At 34.9% G+C, this 26,660-nt stretch overlaps 2 protein-coding genes, 1 long non-coding RNA gene and 1 pseudogene across 25 annotated transcripts; 3 read left to right on the top strand and 1 right to left on the bottom strand.

Annotated features, from left to right (window-relative positions):
- Positions 2,733-4,906, top strand: LOC104739686 (BOI-related E3 ubiquitin-protein ligase 1). Its single transcript, XM_010460122.2, has 5 exons — positions 2,733-2,878; positions 3,022-3,078; positions 3,630-3,817; positions 3,917-4,275; positions 4,372-4,906. The coding sequence occupies exons 3-5, from the start codon at positions 3,709-3,711 to the stop codon at positions 4,903-4,905; spliced, it is 1,002 nt and encodes a 333-aa protein (XP_010458424.1). The 5' UTR covers positions 2,733-2,878; positions 3,022-3,078; positions 3,630-3,708; the 3' UTR covers position 4,906.
- Positions 4,957-12,193, bottom strand: LOC104739684. 23 transcript variants are annotated; one of them, XR_002035249.1, is made up of 31 exons: positions 12,120-12,193; positions 11,955-12,031; positions 11,494-11,701; positions 11,290-11,385; positions 11,151-11,177; positions 10,961-11,027; positions 10,772-10,847; positions 10,586-10,636; positions 10,427-10,499; positions 10,264-10,311; positions 10,084-10,161; positions 9,912-9,997; positions 9,807-9,810; positions 9,634-9,703; positions 9,418-9,495; positions 9,208-9,312; positions 8,961-9,005; positions 8,776-8,847; positions 8,642-8,695; positions 8,441-8,545; positions 8,167-8,266; positions 7,948-8,038; positions 7,201-7,820; positions 7,001-7,065; positions 6,823-6,912; positions 6,662-6,737; positions 6,534-6,572; positions 6,280-6,431; positions 6,070-6,193; positions 5,954-5,988; positions 4,957-5,652 (listed from the first exon to the last, which is right to left on the bottom strand). It is a non-coding gene; the product is annotated as an uncharacterized LOC104739684 (long non-coding RNA). The 23 variants fall into 23 exon arrangements; XR_002035251.1 differs by having other exon boundaries at positions 9,916-9,997; XR_002035244.1 differs by having other exon boundaries at positions 4,957-5,267; positions 5,350-5,652; positions 9,634-9,997.
- LOC104739683 (polygalacturonase At1g48100-like) lies at positions 20,576-23,266 on the top strand. Its single transcript, XM_010460120.1, has 6 exons — positions 20,576-21,142; positions 21,594-21,725; positions 21,810-22,031; positions 22,125-22,169; positions 22,267-22,474; positions 22,546-23,266. The coding sequence occupies exons 1-6, from the start codon at positions 20,741-20,743 to the stop codon at positions 23,130-23,132; spliced, it is 1,596 nt and encodes a 531-aa protein (XP_010458422.1). The 5' UTR covers positions 20,576-20,740; the 3' UTR covers positions 23,133-23,266.
- LOC104739682 lies at positions 23,483-25,814 on the top strand (annotated as a pseudogene).

The following is a 26,660-nucleotide window of genomic DNA, read 5'->3' as shown; positions in this document are numbered from 1 at the left end:
ATCAAAGTTAACACAACTTGAAAGAAAAGCAAAGGTATGCAATGGACATAGTCAAAAAAAGCTAAATTGTATATAACAAAATCTTCAACCAAATATTGATTGGATATCGTGTAAACGTTACAAAACAAAATATAGTACAGATAATAATAAATTGATTGCGTCTGTGTGGTTGCAACCACTAGAAAAGCCTTTTGCTTTTTCTATTTTTTCAAACACGCATCTGAATTATATTCCCTCTTCTCTTTTCTGTTTTTTGTTTTTTTTTTCTTAAGTTAGAAAATTAATATTCCTATTTTTTTTACGAAGGTTAATTTATAGTATAAGATTTATTACTACAGTGTTGCATATTTTCGAAGCAAGTAAGTAACAATAATAATTATTGCATCCGACAAACCTGGCGTGCGACGGTTTGGTCCGGTCCACGTCTTCCCAGAAAGTCACGGTAACTAACTTACTCCAACCAACAGCTTCTTTCTTCTTTCCCCACCCCCCGCCAAAACTTACCCGCCATATTTGCCCAACGACCAGGCGCGTGTACCACACTCGCATTTAAACGGCTCCTTCCTATTCTGACTGACTAAAGAGAGATCACGGCGAAACACGTTCCTCGTTGATGATACCTTCTCCGTTACGGTCGCATGAGAATTTGGGTAGTAAACTATCTCCAACAGTTTTCCCTATTTTTTTCCTCTATAATAGAGATCTTTATAATAGAAGTGAGTTTTACTCCAATCCACCTATATTCTCACCTCTAAAATAGAGTTCCTCTATAAATAGAGGAAAAAATAGCAATCTCTATTTTAGAAATAAAAATAAAGGTAGATTGGAGTAAAATTCACCTCTATTATAGAAGATCTTTATTATAAAGGAAAAAATAGAGCACCATTGGAGATGCTCTAAGGCCCTGATTGGTAATAGACTTTTAAGACTTTAAAATTATTTAAAGCATTTACAGTCATTTTTTAGCTAATCAGACTTTTATTGCTTTTATTTTTTTAAAAGTTTTGAAAGCCACTTCTTTTTTTTCCTTCCTAGTTTTCTCATTTTTTTAAAGCTGCAAAACCATGCTTTAAAATTAAACAATTACAAAAACATTCTTTTTTTTTTTCTCCCCATTATATTTAAAAGCTCTCCAAAGTATTTGTATATATATTTTACATATTATACTTTTACAAATTAATAATTCTCATTTTTTTCTCTTTCTTTTAAGATCCATTTCAATANCTCCAACCAACAGCTTCTTTCTTCTTTCCCACCCCCCCCCCGCCAAAACTTACCCGCCATATTTGCCCAACGACCAGGCGCGTGTGTCCCACTCGCATTTAAACGGCTCCTTCCTATTCTGACTGACTAAAGAAGAGAGATCACGGCTAAACACGTTCCTCGTTGATACCTTCTCCGTTACCGTCGCATGAGAATTTGAGTTTTTTTTTTTGGCAAACGAGAATTTGAGTTTTAAGTTTAAAAATGTATCTTAAAAGACCAGAGTGCCCCTACGCGTTAGTTGAATACAACAATCTCTGCTTTGTTCTACACTTCAATTCTACTACCGTCATAATTCCCACACTGTGGAATCCGTGTCCATGCCTGACTTTGAATTTGACGTAAGACGATAATTCATTTATTATTATCATCTCCATTCACATTCATTATTGCATTATACTATATAGAAAAAAGCAAATACAGTGTTTGATGGTCGTTGAGAGTGATTTGATTATAAAAAAATAGGGAGACAGAGTTTGATTTTCTAATAAACAAATATCTTTTCATAATGTATAATACGTAGTGCAACATCGGTGTTCGTCGTTCGTGGTATGGATGTAATCGGTTCGGTGGAATATTTTTAAATTATTTTATATATATAATAACGTCCCTCGTTGTATTGACTTCGAAAGAATCCAATTTTAATTGTTCACATGTAACGTCCTAGATAACTTGTAAGAATATTAAAGAATCCAATGGTAAAATACACTAAAAATATGTACATTTTCAAAATGACCAATCTATGACGCAGTTATGTAATTTAAAGAAAAAAACAAATCATAGTTAACATAGCCTAAATTAGTAATCTCATCCCATCATTTAAATTAATAACAATGTCGGTGATAAACACGTTTTGAAAATACGATTTCATTTTTTGCCCCGACAAATTACGATATTGTTATAGATATATTTGAAATATAACTTCTTGAAATTGCTAAAACTTGTAAGGGTAACGCGCCTTGTGATTATCTTCCATAACTTCTTGTACTTATTCAACTAAAATTAGTTTCAAAACGCACCATCTTAATAAATGGTTTATCACAATTAATAGGATTGATAAATCAGTCAAACCTATAGTTTTATGGGAATTAGCAAAAAGAAAGGAAACCAGAAAAAAAAAAATGGGAAGGTAATAATGAAAAGTTGGCGTAATGAAAGAGAGAGAGAGAGATACACAACTCACGAAAGCAAAGCAAAGAACGAGAGAAAGAAAGCACCACCACCACCGGTTCTCTTGTTTGGTGTTTACACATTTTACACTTATCAAAACCATTTTTTTGGATTATTAATAAAAACTTGAATTTGTCCCCAAACCCAACTTCCCCCACTTCTTCCACCACTGTCCCGCTCCATCGCACCCGCTTTGCTTACATTACCATTACCATTACCATTACCCATCATTCATTTTTTCTTTCTTTCTTCTTCTTCCGTTTCTTTTGCCTCTTTCTTTTGTCTTCTTCCTTTGAATTTTCATTTTATATTTAAAACCAAAGAAAGAAAAACAAAACCTTTTTTTTTGTGGCTTTTAATTTATTGGGTCTTGTTCTTCTTCTATTAGCCGTTTCATCTCTTCACAAAAGCATCTTCTTTTCTCTGTCAAGATCCTGAATCATCGGTTCGTCTCCTCTCGATTTCTTAACCTTTTTTTTTTTTTTGATAAAGAAAATTATGAGCTATATAAAACATATCAAACTTTGTTTATTTTTTTCCATGAGTTTATGAGGATTTTTTCCTTTTTGGTTTTTCTTATATATGCAGGATCTGAAAGGGAAACTAGAGTTTCTTGAATCTTCTTGGAAATCTCTGTAAAAAAAGGTATACTTCTTTTTATTCCTTCTTCTTCTTCTTGTATTCGTTATTATTATTTTTTTCTTTTTTTTGGAAAATTACAATATATTTAGGGTTTCTGTTTCTGGGTTATATGGAGTTATGACTCGTTCTTTCAACTTTTTTTTTGTCATCTTTCCATGTTCCTCGAGATTTACCTCAATTCAGTATCAGTAAGTTACATATTTACTTGGAACTTTGACTTTTGAAACAATCAATCATTCACTTTTGTATCCCCCCCGGTTCATCAGGCAAATTCATATAAATCTTTATTGCTTAGGTAAAAAAAATAAACATTTTACATTCCTCCACAAGTCTTTCTTTACATTTTGGTTTTCATTATATATAAATAACATCAACTCTGTTTTTATGATCCAGCATTGTCTCTCTTTTACAATATTCTCTGCTCTGTAACTCTGTTTGGTATTTGGACTTCTAACTTTATATAGACTATGATTCATGTTTTTTTTCTTTCATTTGAGGAGTATGTTCATTATTGATTTGTCTCGTATAATGACTCCCTTTTCCTTTAACTGCAGGTTTTATATTCTTCTGTTAGTACTCTAGATCAACCGAGAGAGTCGCATACTTAACATTCCTAATACTTTGTTGAGGAAGATGCTAAGTGGAAACAATGGAAACACCGTTCCACCGGTTTTCATGAACGAGAACCAGTTGCAATACCAGACTAACGTACAACCGAATCAGCTTCATTTGTTCAATACCAGTAAGTCTTTTGGTTTCTCATTGTATCATATAATCTCAAACTTTGGCATCAATCACTCTTAGAAACTTACAATTCTTTTGTTTTTTTATTATTGTGCAGTGGGAGGTGGATGCACTGTTGTTGATCCAGTTAACTATTTTGCTAACGATAACCTCGTTCCAATGATTCGGCCTAACAAAAGAGGAAGGGAAGCTGAAAACTTTAGTAATATTCTAAGACAGCAGAAGCTTCAGATGTCTTTGAACTATAATCATAACAACATTGGTGTTCGAGAAGAAGTCCCTAAGGAGAATATAGTCTCAACTGGTCTTAGACTATCTTATGATGATGATGAACGCAACTCTTCGGTGACTTCTGCTAGTGGTAGCATTGTAGGTGCTTCTCCTATCTTCGATGATAGTCTTAGGACTGACCTCCATAGACAAAAAGATGAGCTTGACCAGTTCATCAGGAACCAGGTACTGATTGTCTCTGCATCTACTCTGTTTTTTTCGTTTTAAGGTTCTTTGATTTGTAATGTTTTTTGTTTACTTGTGTGTGTGTGTGTAATTCAGGCAGCTCAAATGGCGAAAGGTGTGAGGGATATGAAACAGAGACACATTGCGTCTTTTCTCACCACATTAGAGAAAGGACTGAGCAAGAAGCTTCAAGAGAAAGATCACGAGATCAATGACATGAACAAGAAGAATAAGGAGCTCGTGGAGCGGATAAAGCAAGTGGCGATGGAAGCTCAGAATTGGCACTACAGAGCAAAGTACAATGAGTCTGTGGTTAATGTCTTAAAGGCAAATCTCCAACAAGCAATGTCACACAACAACAATGTCATGGCTGCTGCAGACCAAGGCAAAGAAGGGTTTGGAGACAGCGAGATAGATGATGCAGCTTCGTCATACATTGATCCAAACAAGAAGAACAATAACATGGGGAGTCAGAGGATGAGATGCAAAATGTGCAGCGCAAAGGAAGTATCGGTGTTGCTTGTGCCATGTCGGCACTTGAGTTTGTGTACAGAATGCGATGTATTCACTAAGATTTGTCCTGTATGCAAGTCTTTGAAAACTTCTAGCGTTCAAGTCTTCTTTTCTTGAATTTGTGAACAAATAGATCAGAAGAAAACAAGTAAAAAAAAAAAAAGAGAATGATATATAAGTCTTTCAATTCCTACTCTTTTATAAAACAAATTATCTTTAATCATGTAAAAATTATTTGTATCGGAAGTGTTATTCTGAATCTCTTGTGGACTAGTGTTTAGAAAGAAAAAAAAGATTTATGAGTTCTTCCCATAGACCTTAAACACTAGTATCCTTGGTTAAACATCATCCTTGAACTTGAAAGAAACAAAGCGTTGCAGCAGATCTCTTTCTTTCCCGGTAGCTTGATTGAAACCCGAATGAAAATGAAGAGCTCAGGCCGAAGACTTCATGAATGATTGCATAAGGGTCTGCCAAATCTAGTGTTGAGTGGTCTATTAGAGCCAGAAGAAACATTTACTTGAGAAGCTCTGCTCTAGTACTGAAACTACTACTACTTACTAGTTTCAAGCTCTGCTCGATGAGACAGGAAGCAAAAGGGTCGTCTCTCATCTTTTCATCATATCATAGCCTTACTACAGGAATCACTAAGCCCTTTTTTTATCAACTTTAAGCAAGAGACGAAGAAAGAAGTCGAAAACAAGTAGATATGGTATCATCGGAGGAGGAGGGGAGCTACTATTTTGTTTTTTTCAGCCAATCACAAGGCCGCACAAAACGTGAGTTGCGCGAGTGTAGCCAATTCTTGTGTAGCCCAATTCATGCCCTTGATTTAAACTCTTATTGTTTCCACAGCAAAACTTCCTACAACAAGACCATAAGTTTTACTTAACGACGAAATTATTAGATGAACATTGCATGGTTTTGCTGCACGTAAAATACCAAAACAATTAGAAGGACAATGTGTATTCATTTTCGAAACACCAGGAAAAGTGTAAAATTCATTCCCCTAACCACTAAAACTATGATTCTAGAGGCATAGGCAATAATAGTTTGCCCAGAATCTGTGTATATCCTGAGCTTAAGGCCCTTGCTGTGAACATAACATCAAGAAAAACTGCAGAACAAGAAATGAAACCAGGAATCAAAAACAAGTGTTTAATACCTTGTTGTCACGAGCAATTTCAGCCCAGCAATCACCTGAGGAACAAAATCAAGATTTCAGTAGTGTGAAGAACAATATAAACTCATAAATCAAATAAAACTATTATATCACATTACCTTGGGCGTCATCAAACTTATGCCATGTCTCAGGAGCTGACCTCAGATAAGAGGAGTAATGACCAAAGTATGCTATATTCCCAAGATGCTCCACAATGGCAGGAAGATGGTATTTTGTAGAAACCTGAAGAAACAAAATGATAACCAGTTAGGATGTTAAGACATAAAAATCTCAAGATGATTTTATGGAACCAAAAGCTGGTCACTTACTTGGGAATCTTGGTTACCAGTGCTCATGTAAGGGGAGCAAGTCCAAACTCGAATGGGACCTCGACATGTTTGGATATATCTTTCCCATATATAACCACGTCAGGCTATAATGTACTCTTCCCCATATATAACCACGTCGGTCCATAAGCAAGCTGCAAAATGAAATCAAACATCAGAATACTTAAAAAAACATTATTCATAAGACATATCTTAAGATAACGTTTTCAATCAAAGATCTGAAGTACGCTCTGCACCTTAAAACAAATAATTGGTTTCCAAAATGAGACGGTGACCTGCAAAGACAAAACAAAGCAGAATTATGTTACAAACAAACATCGATAGTAAGTAAAATTGAGTCGATGATAAGACTGTTGTGGCATACATATTAGGAAGACTGTTGTCGATAAGAAGCTTCTGGAGCTCAAGAGAAATCTTCATAGCCTCTCATGATTTGGGATCTGAATAAAAAATGATCAAAATCTTTGTAACCAATGTGAGAATCATTCAAGTACAAAAGTTTGTGGCTGTCAAAATTGAACAAACCTTAGTAACAGTTGGCATTCTGCAAAATAGGAACGGAGAGAGAACATAGTAGTAGTGATCTGCTGCGTTGTCTCCAAGCCATAGTTTAACCTGAAAAATATTAACATGTTATTAGAAGAAAAATTACCAAAGTGAATATTCAGAAACAAATAAAAGAGGTGTGTTTCGAGCAAGGAACCCATGAGAACGCTTGAGGACGATCAGTGAAAGCCATCAGTGAGTGATAAAAGCATCATCCAAACCCTGAAATAACAAAAGCGACAAGTAAATATTAACATGTAATTAATTAGAAGAAGAAAAAAACCACAGAACCAAAGTGAAAATTCCGAAACAAATAAAAGATATGAGCAAATTGAGATGCGTTTAAGAACAAGGAACCTGTGGCCTGAAGACGTATCATGGAGAAGATGTTAGCACAGAGAAAAGGAGTGTTCATTTAGAGCCATAACTGATCGATAAAAGGCATCATCCAAAACCTGAAAAAAACATAAGGGAAGAGACAAGTAATTAGCATGAACATATATAAAGCAACCGATGCAATTTAGAAACGAAACCCTAGCAAGAAAAAACAAGCAAGTAGAAGCGGAAGAACACTAGCTGAAGATGTAGCCCAGGAGAAGAGTCTTTATCAAAGCCATCACTGATTCATCCAAAATCTGAAATAACAGAAGGACAAGTAAAATCGAATGAACATATATATTAAAGAAAGAAAAAGCACCGATGCAATTTAGAAACCAAACCCTAGAATAGAAGAATAACATGAATTAGGGTGACAATGATCAATCAAAGTCATCACCGATCAATCAGAGCATAGTCCACAAATTTAAATCAACAAAACAAAACACGACAATTAAGTAATATTGTAAATTCAATTTAGAAACCCAAAGTGGAAATTAAGAAGCAGCTATAACGACGCAGAGGAGGAAATGAGCGACAAAAGTTCATTAAAAAAAGAGAGAGCAAACCAGCGACCAATCATAGGCACCATCAACCACAAGCTGCTAACAACAGAAGAAGAGACAAGTAAAAATAAGATTTAGAAATCAAAACCGTAGGCGAAGTGAAGATTCAGAAGAGGAACGCACACTTTCATATGGTATGCAACAACATATTCTAACTTGTTACCTGGTCGGCCAGCTTGTAGCTGTGAGTTCGCATATACTCCTTTCCAATGTACAAAGTTGGCAATGACACCTAGAAAAAGATAATATTCAACCTGCATAAACACATTTTGTCAACGTTATCAGACGACTATTACAATGCGTTAGGGCTAAGTATGTATCATTTTGGACACAAGGTTACAGATTTTAGCTTTAAAGATAACAAGAGTAACATGATGATTACCCTGTCAATAGCCTAGCGAGAGCGAGATAGGCAGCCATGGCTTGGTCACCCTCCTCTTGGGCGGCAAAATAATTACCAAAACCTATCCAGGCAATAGAATCTGGAAACACAAAATAAAACGTATCAAGAGAATCTGAAAAAACACAATAAGACACAGAACAGAGGTAATTGTGGTTGTAACATGGAAGTCATTTGCGAAATAGAACAGAAGTAAAGAAGGGAGCACTTCACAGAGAAACCAACAGAGATATAGGGCAAGAGACCAGATAGTTACCTGATGCTTATCTCTTGTAGAACCTTGAATATAACAAACAACAGGGTATTAGGCTTGAAACGTAGATGCTAGCTCACTAGGAAGATCAGGGACATTACTGTTAACCTGCAAAATTCAAAAACATAGCAAAAACGCACCATCACAAGTATGATGTAACATGAGAAACCAGCAGAGATATAGGGCAAGACACCAGTTAGTAACCTGATGTTTCTCTCTTCGAACCCTCCCACAAATTAATCCCAGAGCCTGGACGGTCTGCATCAAAGAGACATAGGTATTTAATTTCACTTATATAGAAGGAAAGAAAAAAAATCGGTTAAGAGGAAGAACACTACCTGAAGATGTAGCGCAGAGAAGACAACCGTCCATCAGAACCATCACCGACCGAGCAAAGCATCCTCCACAATCTAAAATAACAGATCGGTAAAGATCAAATGAACATAAGAATATGATCAAACACTAGAAATAGGTGCAGCATGATAGATACATAGGAAAAAGGGGAAAGAGACCAGTTAGTAACCTGTTTCGAAGATGATTTTGTCACCTTCTGCTAGCACATCATTTCCTACAAGGTGCATGCAAAACACAATGTGCAGGTCAAATAAATTCCTTTCAGAGAGAATTATGTGTTAAGACTGATTTTATTCTATAACTGAAGTCAAGTTTAGATGCCAAGACTATCGTTCAAAACCTTAAAATGTATATCCCTGAGACAAGAGGTCATTAGTCACGACATTGATACCAATACAAGGATAAGTTACACGTACCTGGACAATTTCATTAAGATCGTCTTCCCTCTGCAACAACTCTCTGGACTTTGTCCTGATGTTGATGATATCTGGATCGAACTTCTCACAGAAAGATCCCAATGCCTGAAGAAAAGAAAAAAAAAAAGAAGCAAATTTTATATACAAGAATTCGAGATAGTAAACCAAGACATGTTTAAACTGAGAATATGTAAGCACAAAGTTGAATACTTTTGAGTAGGAAATCAACCAATTAATAGAGGGAAAATGTTTTCTCTGGGATAGCTTTTTGTCCAAACCCCAGAAGACCTGCAAAAGAAAAGGAAAACATAAACGGTGCTAAAATACGTGTCTGCGACAGTTCTAAAACCACACACAATCTGGTTTATCTCAATCGAGTACATGTACAATGAAAGAAAGATAGGGAAGCAGCCATGAAAGACATACCTGCACAATACTAAGGGTTGCAGTCTTGCAGAGGTGACAGGATCTGAAAAGTCTCCTCCAGGAGGTGAAACTGCATCAACGATTGTAACACTTCCATCACGTTCTGGTCCACCCAAGACATTTTACTTTACTAGCATCAACAGTTGTAAACTTGTAATGATTAAATAATGTACTCTTCTGAGAGAAAAACAAAGAAGACCACAAATGAAAATTCGTGTTAGTAAATAAGAAGTGGGGGAAAAGGACAAAAATAAAACAGAGAAAACGAGAGTCATAACTGACAAGGATGAATCAAACCATCACCGACAGATTTTAGCAGCCTCCTCCTCAATCACCAATCAATCATAGCACTATCCTCCACAATCTGAAACAATAAAAGAAGGAAAAGTGAATAACATGGAATATAAAAGTGAAAATTCAGAAGCGAATACTAAGTTCAGGCAAACTTACTTCTTTGTATTGCTGCAGGGAACCATTGTTGTGACATTATGACAAGCTAGTATAGAACGTATTTGACAATCCTTGAGGCTGATGCAACAAAAAAACATGCATACCAAAGTTAACTAGAGACAAGAGATAAAGAAATAAGCAGACATATATACTAAGCACGTCTCATATTTACCAACTTACCCCCTCCATATTGCTGCAGGGAACAATTGTTGGTTTTGGCACCACCACCTGAGAGAAAAACAAAGAAGACCAAAAATATAAAATTCGTATTAGTAAATAAGAAGTGGGGGAGAAAGGCCAAAAGTCAAACAGAGAAAACGATAGTGACAAGAATGAATCAAACCATCAGTGACAGATTTTAGCAGCCTCCACTTCAATCACCAATCGATCATAGTATCCTCCTCCTCTTCCACAATCTGAAACAATAAAAGAAGGAGAAGTGAATAACATGGAATATAAAGTGAAAAGTTCAGAAGCGAATACTAAGTTCAGGCAAACTTACCCCTCCATATTGCTGCAGGGAAGCATTGTTGTGACATTATGACAAGCTAGTCTAGAGCGTATTTGACAATTTTTGAGGTTGATGCAACCAAAAAACATGCATACCAAAGTTAACTAGAGACAAGAGATAAAAAAAAATAAGCAGACATATATATAATAAGCACTTCTCATATAACTGCAAACTTACCCCCTCCATATTGCTGCAGGGAACAATTGTTGTGATCCTTTCACATTATGCCAAGCTGTTGGTTTTTCACCAGCTCCTGAGAAAAAAGACAAAGAATACCAAAAATAAGAAGTCGTGTTAGTAAATAAGAAGTCGGTAAAAAGGAAAAAATTAAACAGAGAAAACGAGAGTGAGAAGGATGAATCAAACCATCACCGACAGATTTTAGCAGCCTCCTCCTCAATCACCAATCGATCATAGTATCCTCCTCTACAATCTGAAACAATAAAAGGAGGAGAAAAGTTCAGAAGCAAATACTAAGTTTAGATCAACGTAGAAGCCAAAACCAATATAGAAATCAAAATCTAGAAGTTAAGAATTCAGAGTCGAAAGCCATAACTGGATTGTAACACGCTTCCAAAAACACCTGCGAAGAAGATAGAAGAAACGTGTAAGTAAATAAACAAAGAAAAAAAACAACACGCTATATGAGAAAGTGAGCAGGGAAAACCTAAGCAAAACAGAACAAATCTTTATACCAGAAACCATAAATGGTCTTGCGCTTAAGCAAGTCATCATCATCTCCACCAATGCCTTTCTCTGGTAATCCTGAGCAAATATGCCAATCCTTGAGGCTGATGCAACAAAAAGAAAACATGTATAGCAAAGTTAGGTAGAGACAAAAGATAAAGAAATAACCAGACATATACAATAATCACACGCCTCATGACTGCAAAACTTACCCCATCCATGTTGCTACAGGAAAAAATTGTTGTGATCCTTTGACAACATCCATAAATTACAGTGGCGAATACTAAGTTCAGGATCAACGTGACGAGAAGTTAAAAAAAAAAAAACAATTTAGAAATCAAACCCCTAGAATTACAAGTTGAGAATTCAGAGTCGAAAGGCCATAACTGGATCATAAATAATATACGCTTCCAAAAAAACCTGCGAAGAAGACAGAAGACGAAACGTGTGTAAGTAAATAAACAAAGAAACAATGACATCAACAAGCACGCCAATGTGAAATTTCTTGTTAAGTAATTTGGGAAAGTCTCTTCTCTAATTCTACAATCTGATTTTTTTTTAAAAAAAATCGAACCCTATAAGAAGACAGAGCAATTCAGAATCCAAAGCGAATAATTCGTTTCCCAAAAAAAAAACAACGATAAAAGAGAAGCCTTAAGAGGAAGAACACTACCTCCTGAAGATGATGTAGCCACAGAGAAGACTACGATCCATCACTGACCGACCATCAAAGCATCATCCTTCTCCAATCTATAAAAAGATTGCGAAGACAAAAGTTAATTATCGAATAATTAAAAAGGCTTTTGAACGATTCAATTTAGTTAGTAAGAATACAAACCCTAGAAGAATGAATAGGAACGATACGATGACAACAAAGAAGAAGAAGGACAGCTATGGGACTGAAAGACAGAGAGCCGGAGGAGATCACTACTACTGTAGTATTTATAGAGATAATAATAACTAGATGGACGGTCATGATTTGATCCGTCTGATATCTCAGCGGTTAAGATTAAAAGTCACAAAGTCGGTAGTCAAATAACTTTGACTCTTTTGTCCACCTGGCGCTCCATCACTAAACTTTTCCTTTTTTTCTCTATATATTTCCTTTTCCTATTTTAATTTTTTCATATTCCTTTTTTTATTATTAATATTATTGTTGCCTAATTGAAAAAAAAAAACCAAAAAGAGATGTAACCGTTGCCGAGATAACAACAATTTATTGACCGTTTATTAAAAAAAAAATATCCGCAAATATATTAATAAAAAACAAAAAAATGAAAATTTTTGGCTTTTAATTTATATTTACACAGCCATAAAAGGGAGTCGGGCTCCTTCAAATCCTCAACACACCATAAAGCCAAAAGAAACTCCCCACTGTCAGCCCATATATAGCTCAGTAAGCGCCAAACACACTTCAAAATCCAGCAAGTATGAATCAAAAGATTGCAGAAGATCCAAGAACGAAAACTTGAATAAACACGACACAGGTCCAGCCTTCTGCATCAGACACAGAGAGCTCAGGCTTTTAGCAGACATAAAAAAGCATTCAATACAAAATCTACTTACAACGCCAAAAGCTGGAAAACAGAGAATGAAGCTCAGATCTTGTATATAAAAACACTTGAATAATATCATAAGTAAGTAGTTCTTGTGGTTAAGGTAATCATCATGTTGTATTTAATAAGAGTCATCTCCGGACCTATATGTTCACCATATTTTGAAAGTCACATTAGCTTTACCCATTCACGAAAGACCAAAGACAACTCTAAATATGTCGGAATCAGGTTGCAATTACAAGACCTTTTGATAGTGTGGATTTGTACTTCTTTAGTTCTTCCCCTATCAAACGTTTTAGTAGTACTAGAGCTTTTTTATAGGGATGAGACGAACCGGTACGAACCGCAGTTTCGGTAGTATGGTTTAGGGTTAAACCCCGATCGGCTGATTTAAACCCTGAACCATAGTCGTCTCATTCTATGCATCTGCTTCTTAGTGGGCTCAGAAATTTTTAGAAAAGCCCATATTGGTTTTTCTATCTAGACGCTTTCTAAAACAAGCAACAATAATAAACCGAAAACAGCCAGTTAAAACCGAAACTACGTCGTATGGGTCTGGCACAAAGATGTCTAAAACGTGTTGAATTCATTTTTGTTCAATGGACAAGACACAAGAGAACCTCAATATCATTATTTCTTAATCATCGGCTTGATTTTTTGCCATAGGAAAACAAATACAGAAATACTCTATAAATTTTAACTTAGTTCATCGAGAGAGGCAGAGCCAGCCTTGGAGAAACCAACCTGGTTTTTGGACTTGACGTTACTTTTCTATTGTGTTTTATTCGATTGAGCGGCCGACGTTGCGAACACACTCGTTAGCGCGCGCTATGTTGGTGAGAGGTTTAGCATAGTACTATACAGAGTTTAATTAGGTGGACCAATTTTCGTCGATTCAACATAAATAATATACATGTGATCATCATTCATCACTGACATTTGTATTTATTTTTACATACCGTAAAATGTATACGTATATGCATGTACAAATATATGTATGCATCTACCATCCAAATGTTGAATGATGACTGAGTGATGGTCTAGTGTAATAAGAACAAAACGGTTCGGACAAGAGAGAGTGGGAAAAGATACAAATTTTGTCTCTATGAATTTATGAGGCAACATATAACAGTAAATATTATTGCGACGTCGGCTCCTTTTCTTCAATTGAAAAAAAAAAGGAGTAGATTTTATTTACAAGCCATAAAAAAATAAAACTCAGCTTGTCGTTACAATCTAATTTTATGTTAAGGGTCAATGTTCCGCAATCCATATATAGCTCTACTTAGTTTGATTTTCCTTTCCAGTTTCCACATTATTAAAAAATCAGCTTGTCACCTTTTGCGGAACATTGACGCTTAACATAAAATTAATGGCACAACCGCACAAGATTGCGAATTCCTTGAGCTGAGAACAATATAAAACAAACTACACATATAAACGTAATTAGTGTAGGGGGGAATTGATCATGATGAAAGACAAAATCGAAACAACAATATGTTATATAGTAGTATAGGAGTACAGTAACTATTGTTCCAAATTTATTTACTTTTTCTGAATGAAAATTAGACAATCAAAACCAAAACAGTAATAAAAGAATTATAGGATGATTTAAAACAAATATATTAGACAATAGACCATGGAATCATGGAAGGATTTTAGCGTAAATTGCGAAGCCTTTGCATGGAGTTGATCACGGGGAGCCAACAAAAGAAAAAAGAACATTATAAATTTATAACAAGAGAAAAAAGGTTCACGAGAGAGGCTTTGCGCTTGAAGACGGCATATAGAACTCAGCTTTAAATTTCGTAAAGCCAGAAGATAAAACAAAAATTAACTAATCCAAAATCAAAAAAGAAATAATAGCCACATAAAGCAAATAACATGTGAAAAATATATTTACTTACGGTTTACGAAGAATATTAAAAGATTTTCTTTTGAATGGGGTTAATATAAAATCTTAGTAGTGCGTGGATTAACACTATATAATTTGGCTAGCTTTATGCGTCTAATAAGTACAAAAGAAACATGATGACGAAGGTTTTTTTTCCCCTAGATGTGAGGACATCGGGCAAAACATATTGATTCTAATTCGAAATCGTCTCAACATATATATATATATATATTGTTCAAGATCTTATCATCTTATCAACATATTCGATTTCTCGAATTCTTCAAGTATATATAACATATATAACTTCTTCTCACTTATTAGTGACTACGTGTATTATATATAGTATTATATTATACTAGATTAGGACCCGCCCGATATGCGGGTTTAGAGCTTTCAAAATAAAACTAAATTTAACAAAGAATATGAAATAAATATTTTTAGTAAGTAAAAATTATCTATAAAAATAAATTGATATACAAAGTTGTCCAATATGATATTTGGGGTAAAAGGTGTGACTCTGAAGTTGATGCTATTAATCATTTTTTCTTTGAATGCTCTCGTTCGTGTGAAGTTTGGGATTTATCTCTAACTCTGGTCTCGTCAGAGGATTTTCTATATGAGTCGGTGTACTTGAATTTGGAATTTATTTTCTGGAGGTGTGCCTCTCAACAGGGTAATCCTGATCAAATTCTTCAATTACCATGGATTTTATTGGCAATCTGGAAGGCCATAAATAAAATAAAAAAGGTTCAAGGTTTAGAGATCGAGGTGAATGATATAATTGCTCAGGCTTTGGGCGATAAGTTAGCATGGTTCTTGGAAAGCAACCAATGTGCATTCAAGATTGGGCTAGTGGTGTTGCGTTGGTGAGGAGTGAACTTTGTTGTTGGGGGCCAAGTGACTAAGACGGAGCCCTCCCCCTACATTCGGAGTTAGAAGCGTTGTTGTGGGTAATGGAGTGGAAACGTGTTGAAGTGATCGTTTGTCAACATTTCGAGACTGAGTTACTCACTATTGTGGAGTCCCTAAAGATTGGATGTCCTTCCTTCTCCAACTTGCTCGATGAGTTTAACTTGCTGGAGTCCTTCCCACTATTCTATATCTCATGGATCCCGCATGTGTCAAATACGAAGGCAGATTGTCTTGCCCGTGCTTCACGTTTTTTTACCTCCTGACCGTGGCGTCGTTCTTCCCCCACCATCTGACGACGATTCCGGTGATGGTTTGCCTGACCACTCCTCCAACTTTCTGGAAAGGCTCATCATTTTGTAAGACCCCAAGGCTCGAACATCTTAACTCCTTCACGTATCTTCGGCTTGAACCCAATCATGAGAACCAACTCCAGCACCTTCTCTATCACCTCCAAAGCGTTGGACGCTAGAGCAATGAAGTCTTTACAATACTTCCCGGTGGACTTGTCTTAACGGATTAGTAAGAGCCTTTTCCTGCACATATATCATGTGCCACATAGAAGTTTCCCACCCCAAGAACGGATTATGATATGTTTCTCATCGATACCATATTAACACATCGCCATCAAAGCACATACGGACTGCCTTAAGCTTCTCCTTCTCCGAGAAATCTTCCACCTCGAAGTACTACTCCACAAGTTGTATCCAGCCTTCTACGTTCTCGCCATTGAACAAAGAAATCTCTATTCTCCGCGTCAGCGGTTTCTACATATGAGATACTACATATTTTTATATGTAATAAGATTTTTTTTCTTTTAGGATTAAACCAAGAATTCAATATAACATAGAATTGTTTTGTATAAATATAATTATTGTAGAAGGATTTTCTTTAGGAACTACATGTATCTTTATCATAATATTATCTTTATAATTATTTTATGATTAGTAATTTTTTTATTTCTTTAAAGATTTCTTTTTTAAATATAAATTTATGTAAAATTAACATTTGTCATGATCTTATGAGTTAGTAATTTTTTTAATTGACACATGTCACGATCTGGTGAGTTACTAACTTTGAGAATCAAGATTTATATAATAAAATTTTTCGCAATTGCGTAAAGTTAAATAAAAAACGTAGAAGACAGGTAACTAATGATATATAGTTTTTGGCGTATCAGAGAAATGGTACGGGCCACAAAAATATAAGTTTCGCTTTAAAGAAAAAAAAAAAAGAGAGATTGGCACGAAATCATAAAGAGTCGAGCTGTGAAGTCAAAGGGCATATATACATTTTTGTTATTATTGCATTTCCAATAATTACAAAACTCTCGTGCACCTCACAGATTCGTCCATATTGTTTGTTATCTGTATACATTATTAGACAAATATAATAATCGCATCGATTCTTGACTTATTCCATGTATGAGTTGTTTTATACGTAAAAATATGATCTAAAACAAGATTTATGAGCATCCACGTATGTATTTTTTTTTCTTGATTATCTCATTAAAGGTCTAATGAGTATAATATGAAATATTGTTACATTAATTAAACTGCCAGATAATTTAGATTTTCCGATATTCTGCATGTTATCGCGGGCGGATCCTAATCAAAGCCATTTTGAATAATTCACATGCCATTTACGGATTGACTGATTAATCGGATTAGATGGCCGTGTAATCGGATTAGATGGACGTTAATGAAAGATCAGACAGTAACTACGAACGCACGTACACTGGTTTGACCCATAAGTGGCTTGCAAACGACGACTGATATATGTACGTGTAAAGAAGTTTTTGAACATTGTTTTTTACCGTCTCGTAACTAAGAGCAGCAACAGCAACAAAGATAGGCAACATGTTAGGTCCACCTATAAGTCTTCGATTTTATAAATGCAACTTTAGGCTTAGTTTTAATAAATGTTTTGTCTGACACATCTCTTGATCCTTCACGATTCTTTCCTTATTACAAAAAAAAAATTGAAATAAATAAGGCTTCTTTTGTTCTTATTTGTCTCGTGCAACAATGAACAGTGGCATTATTGATAATCTTGACGATACAGAGGGTCATTTAGAAGCATCTATTGATTTGGACCTATATATACGTATACATTGGCTGCGTATGTAAAAACTGAAACTACCTGTAATCTCAGTAAAGAAGCCAACATGACTCTGGTCTCTGACTATATCTTCACATATTTAAATCAAACTTAATGAAAACGATTTAAACTTTCATGGTTCTTCGTGTACTGTGACAGTATATAATAGTAATATTGTTGTAACTAGTATTAATTATTAGGAACCAATTATGTGTGCAAGCAAGATGATCGATCGTAATATAGTAAAAGCAACACAAAAATAAACCATAACAAAAAAAAAAGTTAGGTATTATCGATGTAATAGCCACAATCTTTATCAAACAATGTTTTAAATCTAACAATTCATTTGAAATTTATTTGTTTGTTGACTACCACGATCAACGTTTCATGTGATGATATTCTTGTCACAATAATATGCTTTTTTTTTTCAGAAAAAAAAATAATTCTTTTTTGTTGTTGTTTATTTTAAACTGAAGAATCAGAAATATTCATACATAGCCAGCAGCTTTTTGGCTGTCAAGAAGGGGAACTCTGTCGAATCACATATATGTTTTCATCACATGATACTTTACTATTGCAGAATAGTAAATCCATAATTAATAACATCATTTATAATTATAATTCTAAAAATCCAGAAAGAAAATTAAATAATATAGTTCTGTATTTTATGTTTTTTCTCTATTAGGACAAAACAAGTACTTACTCATTTTTTTTCCTTACGACAGTTGAAGTTAGCATTCTTTTGTATTTACTCCTTACTTTAAGTTCTATTAGACAGAGAAATGGTGTGAAACTATGAGCGCACAAAGCTTTTCCTGAATCCCAAAGATGGTTTATGCTTATGATCCGTACATGCTTGATAACTGCAAATATATATATATCAACAAATGTCTTAATATTTTCTTATCTTTAATGTACTGTGGTTTAATTAATAGCTCGTAGCCATTTATTAGCTCTGATTAGAAAGGAGAGTAATTTTAGAAGTGAAGTTAAGATCGTCTAATTATTTCGTTTGAAAAAAAAAAAATACAAATGTAACAGAATATGAACTATATATAATCCGAGCACCCTACATTCTTCTCATGTACTATATATTCTATCATTTTGTTACAATTTCTTTGGTTTATTTCTATTAATCTTAATCATCAAATCCATTGAATATGTTCACTCAATTCGAAAAAGTATTTCACGATTACCATATATATATATATATATATATAGCACAATATTGCCGAACAAAGTAATTTATTTGATATACAAAAATAACAAACAAATTATTCACAAACAATGCCGACAGCTCGTGAAGAAAGAAATGAAAAACAATGTCGACAACATTTTGTTTCAAATTTTTCATTATAGTTAGTGTATCTACATATATTAGAAAAAATAATGTAAAAGAAAAATATGAGGACCTAAAGAAACAAGCTTCAGTTACTTTCTGTTTTCTGTTTTTGCTCTTTCCTTTAATAGCAGTCTTTTTTCTTGAATAATAAATGAAATTTAATCTAGAATGGATTCGACATAAATATAAAATAGTAAAAAAAATGAGAGAAATATATAATTAAATAAACAAAAAATGATTGGAGGAGCTGTGAATACAAAAGCAATGCCCGTGAAGTAGTGCATGTGAGTACTAAAAGAGATGTTATAATCAGTGCCCCATTGACAACATATAGACCCACTCACGAGTCTCTTTCGTTTTATATATATTCTTATTATACAATATGTTTTAATATATTAATTTCGTAAGAAAATTATAACGAGACAGAATTTTTAAAGAATGTTTCTCAGCAAATTTTTTAATTCTGTTCATTTATTTCATTTGCCCAATTTCTTTTATTTTAATCTAGTTTTGAGATTTCAATTATCCACTTCTCCTTTTTGGTTACAGATTTTGATTATCAACTTGGGATAATGAGAAAATCTCATACTAATTTGATTAATCATCGCGTTTCAGTAAAATAAAATGTGTTAATTGTTAGTTATTTTATTAGAAGGCAGATTTTCTAATATCAGTTAATTGGAAATTTTTACCAATCTTTTGTTTCTGTTTTTTTTTCTGATAAAATATTTTCTTCTCTTTATTAAGCATGGTGTTCTTAAAATAGTGATTGCAATATTTTTAAAATGTCCATTTTTTCAACATGGCATCTTGAATTTCTACACCACACTGTCACAGTAAATATGAAAATCATACGACACTCTTATAATGTTAATACGACAGATCCAACACATGCATGTCTTGCATACACACATGCTTGTATCCATCTATACGTACATATATACTCAAATTAAACAAAACGCAAGAGCCTAAAATTGAATATACACCACATTATAAGAATCCCCACTTCACGGTGCTTCATATACAACAGTCAGGCAATTACATGTGTTCAGATATACATGTGTGTAATGGCAACCAAATTAGATGAGCTTTTAACCAACCATTTATTTCCACGTGGCATACATATCAGTATATCATCCCTTGCTCATACACAGTTACTCCACAATTCAGGTTTTGACCGATTGATTGGGTGTAAGACTAAAACTTTTTTACCTACGGTCAATATTTCTACCCATAAATAAACTAAGCTCCAAATACTAATTCACGAGTATATCACTGTCAATATCATCATTATCCAACTAAAATCAAACATAATGGTCCTATTGTCATATATGGATAAATTGTACATAGCTTAGATTTATTCGTTTGTTTAGTAATCTTTTTATATAATGATAAGTTACTAATCAACAATATGGAAAATAAAGGACATTATTGATACAGTATCGTTTTCGATTATAAAATAAACTTCCCATATTGAAAACCCGTGAGCCTCTCTACATTCTTGGACTGCTTCCTTATATAAATCTCATCAAAAACCTTCTCTTTCTTCAACCAAAACCAAAGTCTCTTTCTTAGTCTCTTCAACCACCACAACACTCTTCGTTTTTTTTTTTCGTCTCACAACACTCTTCGTTTAGACAACAACAACAACAACAAAAATGATAATGAGAAGAAGTTTAAGTGTGAGAAGCATCACGATGATGATACTAATGGCGGTTTTGGTCTGGTCTGTAACATTAGAGACCTGCATTGCTAGAAGAGGAAGGCATTGGAGACATAACCGCAGAGGCTCTTCTGACTTGTCTGATTCCTTGTCAACCAAGAAACCGAAGAGCCATGGGCACAGTCACCATAGTTCTCACAACAACCATCACCACAAGTCTAAACCTAAACCGAAACCGAAGCAGAAAACGCCGCCAAAAGCTAACGACAATAACCCTCCGGTGGTTTCACGGCCACCTAAAGTCCAACCACCACCTCTTCCGCCGCTAAAGGGATCTCAAGTTTTCAACGTGATGGACTTTGGGGCAAAGGGTGATGGCAAATGTGATGACACTAAGGTACAATTCAAAAGCTAATTTAATTTCGTTACCCGTACAGTTTTTTAATCCTAGTGGTTGTGTCTATTTGATTAATTAGAGCATTTTATATTTCCTTTTCATGAGAATACTTTTTTTTATCAAAAAGAAAATTACAGTTGAGAGATCACTGAGACAACACGAGACAGAACAAGGAAATTAAAAAAAACAGAGCTCAGAAAAAGTTTTCTCTGTCTGTAAAAGTCACCTAACTTTTTTATTTATTCTCTCCAAACTATTACATTGCGCCAAAAATAAAAAGACAAACGAATATAAAGTTAGTGACAACAGAAATAACAGATTGCAAATGGGACCATAAGTCACAAGCCTCAATAACTATAGTAATAGCTCTGTAGAACAAATGGGCGATTAGGGTTTTTTTAGTTTAGTTAATGAAAATAATTAAACAGAGTTTCATAATGTTAATTTGCAGGCGTTTGAAGCGGCTTGGGCGGCGGTTTGCAAAACTGAGGCATCGATGATGATCGTACCACCTGAATACACTTTCCTTGTTGGTCCAATCTCATTCTCTGGTCCTTATTGTCAAGCTAACATTGTGTTTCAGGTGAGAATTTGATGTTTTTTAAAAAGAAAAAGTGTATTCTGTTTAGTGTTAAGAAATCTAAATTTTGTACTATGAGTATTGTAGCTTGATGGTACGATCATAGCTCCAACGGATTCAAAGTCATGGGGAAAAGGGTTAATGTGGTGGATTGATTTCACAAAACTGAAAGGAATTAAAGTACAAGGGAAAGGTGTCATTGATGGAAGAGGCTCTGGTTGGTGGCAACAAGATTACCCTTTCATTGATGGTGAGACCAAACTCATCGTCCCTTTGTACAATTCTACTCACAAACACCCTCCAATGCCGGTAAATTCATCTCCCTTCTTCTTCTTCATTAATTGTCTCATTTACACAAATCTTCATCTATGATCAAACTCTGTTCTGTTTTACATTTGACAGTTAAGAAGTGAGCTTGATGGGAGAATGCCAAGCATCAAACCAACGGTGAGAAATGAAAAAGCAAAACAGAGGTTTTGTACGTATTGTGATATTTTAAGCATAATTGGTTTTTTTACTGTGTTGTGTTTCTTGTTTCGTTTAGGCACTGAGATTCTCTGGGAGTCTAGGCGTGGAAGTGACTGGTATAACTATCCAAAACAGTCCTCAATGTCATCTCAAATTCGATAACTGCGTAGGGGTTTCGGTGCATGACATTGTCGTTTCTTCACCTGGTGACAGTCCAAACACTGATGGTATTCACCTCCAGAACACCAAAGATGTCCTCATTCATAGTGCTACTCTCGCTTGCGGTATGTACTTCAAAGTCTTGAATCTTGAATCTTGAATGATGATGAATCCTGAATTCTTGATACTTGTGCAGGAGATGATTGCATCTCGATACAAACTGGTTGCTCGAATGTGTACGTGCACAATGTGAACTGTGGACCGGGCCACGGGATCAGCATTGGTAGTCTCGGCAAAGAAGGCACAAAAGCCTGCGTCTCGAACATAACAGTGCGAGATGTAGCGATGCACAACACGATGACAGGTGTCCGGATCAAGACATGGCAAGGAGGAGTAGGATCCGTGAAAGGGATACTCTTCTCAAACATTCAACTCAACGAAGTCCAGCTTCCAATAGTGATAGACCAGTTCTACTGCGACCATAGCAAATGCAAGAACCAGACATCAGCGGTTGCAGTGGAAGGAGTGACTTACGAGAGGATAAAAGGAACTTACACCTTGAAACCGGTGCATTTCGCTTGCAGCGATAGCTTCCCGTGCGTTGATGTGCAGTTATCTTCAATTGAGCTTAAACCGGTTCAAGAACGGTATCATATGTATGATCCTTTTTGCTGGCAGACATTTGGTGAGCTCGGCACTCCAACTCTTCCTCCCATTGATTGTTTACAGATTGGGAAGCCTCCGAGAAACAAGGTTCATGAGTCCGATCACGATGTGTGTTGACGGATTCTGCAAGTAACAAAAATGTAGATTAATGTATATCTTTCTTTAGCCTATATAAACCTACTACTATTACTACAACTACTTGATACGAATTTAATGTTTAGTTCTTAAAATGATGTCTCTTTCAACTTGAATTAATGCCTCACCTTGTTAACCAATACCAAGTGATGATCTCATCTATATTGATACTGAACTGCAACATTGAAGTTGAACTAAAGATTGATTTGCAATTTACAAATATTAGGGGTTATTTTTAAGAAATAGATAAAATTTGTGGGTGCTTTAATATACTAAACAATAATAGGAGGGGTGCTAGTGAAAGTTGAAAATTCACAATTACAAATCACAAATCACAAATCAACACAAAGTACCAATTTTTTTCCAATCACAAAATCAAGTCTTGTGCTGCTGATTTGAAAGCTTGTCGCTCGCTTTAGATCCCTTCAATTTTCGAAAGGTAAAGCTCCAAAGCTTTCAGATTCGTCTTGCTTCTTTTAGGGGTTTCTGGATCTTGCATATTCTGATTTCCTTGAGAAAGTTATCTTAAGTATCTGAGTTGTTATGTTTCGGAGAAAACTGAATCTCGTTTCGTTATTTCGTTAGATTGTAGTTGAACAATCGTGTATCTTGGGATACAGATTAGGCTTTGTTACAATTCCATCATGTAATCGTGATCGATATGTGTTTGATACAATTGTTGAGTAATGAAAAAGTTTCTGATCTCTCATTAAGTGGATCCATGTAATAGAAGAGGCCATGTTGAATCTTAATTATGCACAAGAGTAAGAAAAAAGAGTTTTTTTTGTTTTTTGTATTTGGTGTTGAATTTATCCGATTGACTATATTTGAATGCTTTTTGTGTTACTATGGTTGCGTTATAGATGCATTCAATCTAATTTGGTGTAAAAAGGAACAATTTTTAGGAATGGAGAAACAATGTTGAGTTTGCGAAATTGTTGTTTATGGGAGTGTGATGTTTTGACATTTCAGGATCAACAGTTGAAGGAAAATGGGGCTTTCATTTGCGAAGCTTTTCAGCCGGCTTTTTGCCAAGAAGGAGATGAGGATCCTTATGGTGGGTCTCGATGCTGCTGGTAAGACTACCATTTTGTACAAGCTCAAGCTTGGTGAGATTGTAACCACCATTCCCACCATTGGTAAGTCTTCTAACCAGGCATACTTTCTCCTTTTTACTTCTATCAGATCAATTGAATTGCTTAGCCTGTTGGATATTTACATCTGTCTGTTGTTAAGATGCTTGTGTCAGTGTGGCCTCTTTTCCATGTAATTCTCACATAAGGTGTTGTTTTAGGGTTACTTGAAATCCTGGTAGTCTGAATTGGATTTGTAGGCCAATACTTTAGTTTTGTTTCAGAAAACTAGCAAGAAGGGATCATTTTATTCTTCTCGCTAATTGTCTCTGTTGGCTTAGAATGCAACTTTTTTGAAACAATGTCAACTGGTGGATTACAAATACTACTTGAACGAGTGGTTAGAGTTTAACTTAGTTAGACAATGAGACTTGCTAAATAAATTGTTGTACAGGGTTTAATGTGGAGACGGTTGAGTACAAGAACATCAGCTTCACAGTCTGGGATGTCGGGGGTCAGGACAAGGTTTGTACTATGTTATGGTGTTTGCAAAAACCTCTTTGGAAAGACTGAAGAAAGAGGAAACATTTATCANTTCTTGTTCCACAAGGAGCCTCTTTAAGAGCAAATTCAAACATGTAAAGGAGAGAAAGATAAAGACAAAAAGGGTGAATAGAAATGGACAGAGTCCAGCAACAAGCAGATTTGATCGGAAAGAAGATTTCCCCGTTTGTAGCACAGCCGACAAATGTCGGAGGATTCACTGATCAGAAAACCACTNTCACAGGATGTTGAATGAAGTATGTTTTTGATGCTACATAATTATGTTACATGTTTTCACGTGTTAATCCCTAATAAGTTTGTCCTTTTGGTGATTTGTAACTGCAGGATGAGCTGAGGGATGCAGTACTGCTTGTGTTTGCCAACAAGCAAGATCTTCCAAACGCAATGAATGCTGCTGAGATAACTGATAAGCTTGGCCTTCACTCTCTCCGGCAACGCCACTGGTAATTTATAATTTAAACCCGGCCAGGAGGATTTGTTATGTACTATTGCATAACTTGACAAACACATTGCTTGCTCTCTCTTTCCAGGTACATCCAAAGCACATGCGCAACCAGCGGTGAAGGGCTCTATGAAGGTCTGGATTGGCTTTCCAACAACATTGCTAGCAAAGTAAGACTTTCAGAATTTTGATTTGATAGACTTATTTGGTTCAGGTCATGAACATTTTTTTGACTCTGTTAGTTGACTGATTTCATTCCTACTCTAGTGGATTAGAGCAATTATCTTGACGTTTGATTTCGGCTCTTTCTTTTACTTGAATCGCAGGCTTGAGGTTATATCGACCAGATATTTTTGGTGAGGGGATTGAAAGATTCTTCTCCGGAGTCAACTTTATCTCTTGTGGTTTAAGACACCTGATTGATTTGTTTCATGTTGAACATTCATTATGTTTCCTTTTTGCTTACCCTTCTTGAATTTGAATTCTTCTAGTCATAAGACATCTTTTTTTTTTTTTTTTTTTTCTTTCTAATGAGTAAAAAATTTCACATCTCTGGTCTTTTACAAGGTAAACTGGTTTATTTGATTTGTTTTCTTCTTATAATATTTAAACCTGCAATAATAACTCCCTGAAGAAATTATGGTCAATATCATAACGTGTGTGCTGAGATTCTATTTACCCAACTCTCTTCCAAATACCACTTGAAGTTATAATGCGTTAAGGGTTTCACCGTGAGGTCCGTGACCAATAATATTTCATGGGAAGAGCTTAAATTATACTATGTTATTCTAAACCGGATTTTGATTTCTTTCTTCAGACATTTAAAAAAAAAATTAATAGAATCAGACACTTTATTAAGAGAAAATAATAATATATTTTAGAAAGATTAACGTACGCGGCATTCCCGACAATGAAGGTGAATGGTAAATCTTCTAGATATTGGTACTCTTCTTTCCTACAATTAGTTACTGTAAAAATAAAAATAAAACAATCAAGTGAATTTTTAGCCTATTTTCTTAGTAATTTTTAGAATTCAATTGTTGAGATATGAGAGACTTTCTATTTTTATACCCAAAAAGAAATCACGACTTGAAACAAAAAAATATCCAAGTAAAAAAAATTCATCAAACCAACAAAATCTGATTCGAGTTGATAAAAAATCTATCCTCTTCCTATCTTCCTTGTTATGCAAGAAACCCTATTGGCCTAGATTTTTTATTTTTCTTTCTTTTGTTAATTTCCACAAATCCTGGTGACCCCATAAACACATAATCTTGAGAAACCGATACATTGTTTTTAAAATTTAGAATCGTGGATCTCTGAGGAATTTAAATCCGTCTTGGTTGGATCCCAAAATAAATAGTCCCTTTCTTGTTCCACAAGGAGCCTCTTTAAGAGCAAATTCAAACATGTAAAGGAGAGAAAGATAAA

This window comes from Camelina sativa, chromosome 14, assembly GCF_000633955.1.
Source record: "Camelina sativa cultivar DH55 chromosome 14, Cs, whole genome shotgun sequence".
Taxonomy (NCBI): domain Eukaryota; kingdom Viridiplantae; phylum Streptophyta; class Magnoliopsida; order Brassicales; family Brassicaceae; genus Camelina; species Camelina sativa.
The sequence above is the reverse complement of the archived record's forward strand: the minus strand, read 5'-3'. Positions and strand labels throughout refer to the sequence as shown.